Consider the following 7,296-nt stretch of genomic DNA (forward strand, 5'->3'; position numbering starts at 1 on the left):
ATTTCATTATCATCATTATTATTATTATTATTATTCTTCAGTGGTAACCTATGATCGTAATAATAATTTTAAATATTATTAAAAGACACTTAGGAGGAGACGACCTCATAGCATGTTTACGCACAGCGCTACAATAAGGTGCTACTCGGGCGCTTTATTGAAAGCGGATTCAAATTTTGATTCGATTGGACTTATAAGTTGGTTCAATCGAACCAACTAACATGATTACCCCAACACCAGCCGAACCGTCTCCCTCGCCCCACCCAGTGAGAAGAAGAAACCCTAGATCTGTCGCCTTTCTTCCCTCTGCCAGCCGCTGCAGCTCAGCCGCCGTCGCTGCTACTCGTCGGCCAATGCAGCTCGTCTAAACCCTAAACCTCTTCAACCGCTATAACTCTGTCTGCTGCTGTAGTAGCTCTGGCCGCCGCCGATGGCAACCTCTTCCATTGCCTTCGTTCGCCGCCTTCGCACGCTCCGTCCGCCGTCGTCGACAACGTCGTCTGCTGCCTTCGTCCGCCACTGCAGCTTCATCGGTTCAGAGCTGCAGTTTCGTTCGCTGCCCTATACTTCCCCCACCTTCCTGTTAATTAAACTGCGAACGGACGAGCAGCAACTCGTTTGGAGCAATTTAAATATATTTGTTGTATCTACAACACCATGGGTAATATGCACTTTGATTTATACAAGAAACTCCCTTAGCTTTTACTTGATGATGTCTTGTAGCAGCAAAACATTTTTGGTTAATAAGATGGTTCTGAAGCTGTTTAATAATAACATAGGTCTTCATAAACATGTTTAGCGTATTTCTATTTAGTTGTATATTATTTTAATTATAATATTTGGGAGGCGCGGCTACTGTCTCGGGCGTTTTGGGACCTTACTGCCTTTTGTTGTATTTTCATACAACACATCGTAGGATATTATAGTGCTTTATCTAAAAGATTCCCTCCTTGAATTTGCTGAATCCACACTAATAATTTTTATGCATATTTCTATTTCATATGTTGGTTCTTAAATTCTTAGTTGCACCTTTCTGTAAGAGACCATATTTGATAGCTTTTCTGTACTTGTTTACAGCTGCTGAGACATTCTCAGAAAAATTTTCTGGACATTGCTTTAATTACTGTTCAAAAAAACCTAGAATATTCTTTAATTTTAACCTTGTCCTATGTACCGACTGCTATTGTTGTTACCTGAAAACGTTTGTTAGATATCTAAAACAATTTTTTTGGTCGCAGCGAGCTGGGGCCGGTGGCAACACGCACTATTGCAACTCAAGCAGGTCATAGGCCTTTACGATCCCACTCCATTTTTTATTGTAATAAGTGAATTTCATTAATGCATTTGGAGGGTCATTTTTTTACACATTCGACCACGTGATATGCAGTTAGAAGTTGGATGAAGGGCGTTAATAACATTCATGAGATCACAGCATCGAATCTCCAAGCTTCTCAAATCAGATTTGGAACATGTGGTATTCGGTAGCCATTTAATGCACTTATTGGGGATACACTTAGTATTCTTCCAGATTTCCATTATTTTAGTGCATAGATGCTTCTTGAAGGGTTAGCTATCTCGAATGCTTTTTTTCTAAGTGCTTAACCTCCCTTAATTTTTCAATATCTTCTTGTTAGTCTTTGTTGCCCTTTATTGGCGCTTATATTTTATCGTTTTGGACCTTTGGTATATAGTTTGAGCATGTTAGTTTGACGGTTGCTCATTTTGGAATTTGTGAAGCTAATTTGGTAGCGAAATTTGTATGGGTATTGCTTTTGAGCAGCTCGTTTGTTTTGATCATTTGACCTGTACTAATTGAATTATATTTTAATATTTCTTCATTTTGAGTTTGATTTGAAGTTTGAGATTCCCTTTTCATTACTGATTATGTTGTTGTGTGCTGTTATTATATATTAAAGCTCACTATTTTTTTTGTGAAGTGATCATTTTGGTGTGGCTGCACATATGATATAACTTGGTCCGTGACCTTTTGGTGTCAGCATTATGCCACTGGCATTTATGTAAATGGTTCTGTGGGTTAGAATTTATTGTAGTGTTTCTGGTTATATTGACCCTTTATTGTTCATTGATATATCTTTGTTCTTTATTATCAGGGTTCATAAACCATTATACTATTATAGTGGGGCTTGCTAGCTGAATTATTCATTTTTGTATATTGTAATTGTTCGCTAAATTTCTGACACCTTTTAGTAGTTGTAAATGATTTTGTTTGGAATCTTATCATTGTTTTTGGTTGTTTACTCAAAAATTAAAGATCAATGACTAAAAATTGATTTCTAGTATAGGATTAAAATAATATGTTATGTACTTGAAGCTAGAGATTCTTGCCTTTACGATTGTTTATCAGTTTTAAAACTTTGACACTACTTTCAAGCCAATGTTACATACATCAATAGCAAACGACCACCAGGTTAAGTGTTCCATGGGCCTGATCCTTGGGAAATCTTATGGAATGGTTAATCAAGATAAGAACTGTCTAGCTGGTACTGACATGAGGTTGAGATTTTAATCATTGAATGAAGGTATTTCCTCGTCACCTGGCATGTATGACCTTAGCATTTAAACCAAGGTTCGCTGTACCATATCGTACCGGCATTTCGACCCAGGCTTGGTACGGTATGGTACCGGTGTACCGGGCGGTACATCAGGGCATACCGAGCGGTATGCTCTGGCAAGGTTCGCAATACCGTACCATACCGGAGTTTCGACCTGGGCTCGGTACCGGTACGGTACGGTATACCGCTCGGTACACCCAGGTGTACCGAGCGGTATATTCAGACGTGCCGAGCACTGTAGCAGTGCTACACTGCTACAGTACTGCTACAGTGTCGGAACGGTAACATATGGTCCGCGTACCGAAAGTCTGGCGAACCGGTACGTACCGCCCGTATCGGGTGGTACGGACCGGTACTGCAAACCATGTGCTCTGGTGTATCGAATATTTTTTTTATTTTTTTCATATTGTAGCAATTCTACAGTATAGTACTGTAGCACTGTAGCGGTACCGGACGGTCTGTGCACTGTAGCGGTACCGAACGGACGGTCCGTGTAGCACTGTAGCGGTACCGGACGGTCCTGGTATGAGCGGTATGCTTCGGTACGGCAGACCTTGATTTAAACTCCTTAAACAAAAGTATTTTTGCCAAACCCTTGGAAAGATTTTTCAGACTTGCATCAGTTGCATGCTATGGCAGATGGCAGCAATACTCTGGCACCTGGCTACCTTGTTTCTATCTCCAAGAATAATCATTACAAAACAATTTATGGTGTGGAATGAACTATGAGATGTTAAAGTATTTAACTAGATTATAACATGGAGGAATTTTTTCCTTGATTACGTAACTATTATAACCCTGTTAGCCCCACTGACAAGTTGAACTATAGCACTACTATGGCACAATCTTGTTTTGTGCTGGTCATAAAGCAAACAATTATCTACTTTTTCTTTGTATTTTATCTTTTTTTTCCATGTATTTCGCATTGCTCAATTTTCCATGTAGGATTGTTATTCTTGTAACTATTTAAATTCAGTTTTAACTTGACATTCTTATTCTTTATGTTCAAGGAATTTCAGGCCACAAGTATTCGTATACACTAAATTTAAGGCATGCCTTCAGTTCAAATATAAGCCAGTTGCCTGTCATTGCTGACCCTGATATAGAAGCTGCAATGAAGGATTTGTTGGCGATTAACTGGGATGAAATTCCAGACTCTGTTATAAATGAGACAAAGAAGGCTCTGTCAAAAACCACTGAAGATAAAGCTGGCCAGGAGGCTTTGGCAAATGTATTTCGTGCAGCTGAGGCATCTGTGGAATTTAGTGGGGTACTGGTATCCCTTAGAATGGCACTTGATGATTTATGCGGCTTAAGTGGTGAGGTCAGTCATTTTGTTTATGTAGACTTTGAACTGAGGAACCTAGGTGCTATTTATCTCAATTTTCAAGCAATTGTCCATTTTGTTCTATTATTGACAAACATGATAATGATTGTCCACAGAATGTTGGACACCTGCCAGAGCATCTGGAAGATGCCATAAGAGCTGCATATAAACGATATATTACTTATTTGGATTCATTTGGTCCTGATGAGACCTTTTTGAGGTAAAAGGTTGAACTTGAATTGGGAACGAAAATGATACACTTGAAAATGAGATGCAGTGGCATTGGTTCTGAGTGGGGAAAGGTAAGCAAACTTTACAATAATGTGTTTTGCTGCATGAATTTTCACAGCAGGACTTATATTAGTTAGTTATTAATTTTTAAAATATATTATGTTTCTTTTAAGCTTTGAATTACTGAATTGTTTGATGTTAATGATCTCAAAACTCAGAAACCTGAATACAACTCTGTTTTTCTGTAATATTATATGTTATGCCTGTAATTAAGCTTCCCATATACATTACACTGTAGTTAGCGTCATATCTGATAACTCTTAGGGCCTTGGAGCGGTGTTCTTTTCCCTAAAAGTATGGATTACCATGTTGGCTGTATCAGCTATGTCATTTTTCGTGCCAACATGGTGCTGTGATTGACGCTTTCTGTAAAAGTTTATGATGTTATTGCTTGACACGGCCTGGAAGGTAAGAAATACTTCAGTTTTTACTATATTTGAAGCCCGAAGCAAACCAAGATGATCCGAGCCAATTTTCACCAATTAGTTTTTTCTTCGTCTTTCCATCGGCACGCCTATGGTGGTGTTTATCAAGCTAAGCCACGTGCCTTCTTGGCCGGTTGCCCAACTAGCACTCCTGTGACACAATTGTTTAGTTGGTCTAAATATAGCTGGTTGTTTGTGCAAAGCAGGCATGCTGCTTATAGGTTTTTTCTGCTTGCCATTAACATATCCGGTTGTGATATTAGAATAGCAGCAGAAGCCTAATTAGTTGGAAATAAATAATCGGTGTCTGTCTATCATGGCCCTCCCTAATCTTTCAACACAATCTGTAGGAGATTAATACCCTTTGACTGGCCATCGGAAACCTTTCTCCATGGTGTTTGGATACTATGTGATCATTGTTAGATATTTTAAGGTGAACCAAGAGTTTGATATTGAGAATAGGCAATCGACAGAATGATAACCCATGAGTCAACTCTTGGTTAGCCATGTTTTAGTTGACTTGTTGCCTACTGCATAAAAGTTGTAATGCTTGCTTGCTTGCATGTGTGTGTATATATGTGTATTTCACGAAAATGTAGCAAACTTATGATCAACTACTGTTACTTGCAGGTTACGCTTCTTGGCACCTCTGGGCTTTCCGGGTCCTATGTGGAGCTCAGGTCATGATAAGTGATTCTGAGAGCGCTTTTGGATGGCTTTCCGTTCTGTTGCGTGTTGTCGCGGCCATTGTTGGATATGTGGCTGTCTCCTTTCTATTGAAGTATAACTGCCTGCAAGAAACAAAGGAGATCCTTCGCCTACCTTTATCGTTCGGGCCTTTCTTTCGTAATAAATAAGTATGACTTCAGTACGAGATACAATATGTCGGTCATTCGCCTGACATTTTTCTACCGTACGAGTCCACCATGTTGGGTTCAAAGCCTTTGCTTGTGGATGTGTGGCATAAGTAAGAATGTAAGATATATTCATCTATCAAATCAGTTATCGTCCGTTGGCCATCGCTGGGATCTCAAGACTTTCTACTAGTATCAGTTCAAAAATTTAGCATATGAAAAAATGTATGATATAATACTTTTCCAAGAAATTTACTTGTATTGGATGCATTTGACTAATTGATAAAGATAGAGATTTTGAATCTAAGATCTTACAATAATTTATCAAAATCTTTACTCATCAACTTCCACCGCTTGATTCATTTGACTATTTGATTCTTGCGTTTTAGGAGTTAAAAGCTGCATATATTATAGAATGATGGTAGCTCATTGAATTCATCAGCCAATCCACCATGACGTATATAGTCTTGGCTGGTGATCATCGAATGCCAAAACCTGCATGTCATTTTAGACCTGTCAATTCGTGATTTGGAGTGCTCTTAACCACTAAGAATCCCTGAAAACCCAGAGTTTCATGTTCAACTGTTCGAATCTAAGTAGACTAATCATCTGGCCATTTCAAGTCTATGTTTTCGAGAGATCAATTGCTTATGAATGGTCTGATCATGTACGTCAACCCCAACAAAACAAATCTAAAGAACAAGAAAAAGAAGGTATCCGTAGCTTGCTTGTGATCGATTAATCCTTAGGCTTTTGGTTGCTTAGATGGCATATTATTATCGATCATTTACTTGTTTGTATATGACTCGAGCTATTTAAGTAAGAAGTAATGCAATAGACTGTCCCAACTCTAGCAATGATCAAATTGGTCTTAAAATTAATTTTGAACTACGTTATTGTCGAGTCTCAACTCGTTTGCATATGAATCCAGCTCACTCGAGTGTGGAATCAAATAAATGTTAAAAGTTATCTTGGGAATAGCCGGTCCGACGAGATGGTATAAATCATTCTTAACGTGTCCCGAGGTATTCTCCACCTAAACCGCATTCTTTAAAAATAGACTTAGCTTATAATATACATATCATTCTTTGACGCAATAATTGGGCCTATGCATGTCATTGAAACAAAACATTATGTGATAGACCATGTAAATTTCTTGCACCTAGTGTCCCTCCAAAATATATATATATCCAAGTTAACCACTTCTAGTCCTTATCAGTCATATTTTAATAGAATAAAGTATATAATTATTCCTTATTATTTATATAATTCTAATGAGTTTTTGGAGATATTAATTGAAGTTAAAGAGTTTCATCAACCAAGAGTCATCTTATAATGGTTAAAGAAGATTGACTATGGCGAAAGGGGTATGTATAGAGATGCAAAACTAAATTCCAGGAGGATCAACTTTTGTGGCAATGGCAAAAGACGTAACATGCATTATTGATTCCAGAAAAAAAAAAGATGTATTAAAGCGATGGAAGACGAAGGGATGAGGTTTCGGACATGAACCAATAAGAAAGAGAAAGCAGTCATCCAATCAAGAGATGAGATTGAACGTTGATTTAACAAGTCATGTGCAGGGAAAGAGACGGGAGTGTGACTTAACAAAGCCCCAAAGCACATGAGTTCCTGGCTTTTCTAGTCTTCTCTGGAACCCCAAAAGCAGAAACCTCGAAACCCTCATCGCTGAAAAGATGGCTCGGTTGGGTTTGGCTCGGCAGAGTCGTGGGCGGGTACAGCCGGGCCGCCTACGTCTATTATAAACCTCCGGATTACATGGCTCGTAACATTATTAGCACGCCGCACAGAACAGCGAACACCGT

The 7,296-nt window shown here is 38.7% G+C and overlaps 1 protein-coding gene across 2 annotated transcripts; it reads left to right on the forward strand.

The window, feature by feature from the left end:
• The first annotated feature begins 212 nt into the window (after positions 1-212).
• LOC135639507 (succinate dehydrogenase subunit 5, mitochondrial-like) lies at positions 213-5,774 on the forward strand. 2 transcript variants are annotated; one of them, XM_065153278.1, is made up of 6 exons: positions 213-546; positions 1,239-1,282; positions 1,388-1,474; positions 3,593-3,897; positions 4,017-4,202; positions 5,247-5,774. In XM_065153278.1, exons 1-5 carry the CDS (start codon positions 431-433, stop codon positions 4,122-4,124), a joined length of 660 nt encoding a protein of 219 aa, XP_065009350.1. In that variant the 5' UTR covers positions 213-430; the 3' UTR covers positions 4,125-4,202; positions 5,247-5,774. The 2 variants fall into 2 exon arrangements, with proteins under 2 accessions (XP_065009350.1, XP_065009349.1); XM_065153277.1 differs by having other exon boundaries at positions 3,584-3,897; positions 5,247-5,773.
• Positions 5,775-7,296: the final 1,522 nt, after the last annotated feature.

This window comes from Musa acuminata, chromosome BXJ3-6 (genome assembly GCF_036884655.1).
Source record: "Musa acuminata AAA Group cultivar baxijiao chromosome BXJ3-6, Cavendish_Baxijiao_AAA, whole genome shotgun sequence".
Taxonomy (NCBI): domain Eukaryota; kingdom Viridiplantae; phylum Streptophyta; class Magnoliopsida; order Zingiberales; family Musaceae; genus Musa; species Musa acuminata.

Bases quoted from the DNA above. Each gene is read 5' to 3' on its own strand.
- LOC135639507 (XM_065153277.1), top strand. From the start codon at position 431: ATGGCAACCTCTTCCATTGCCTTCGTTCGCCGCCTTCGCACGCTCCGT. The intron at 1,283-1,387 runs GTCATAGGCCTT...CGTGATATGCAG, and splicing joins CACTATTGCAACTCAAGCAG to TTAGAAGTTGGATGAAGGGC. The intron at 1,475-3,583 runs GTATTCGGTAGC...TTTATGTTCAAG, and splicing joins AATCAGATTTGGAACATGTG to GAATTTCAGGCCACAAGTAT.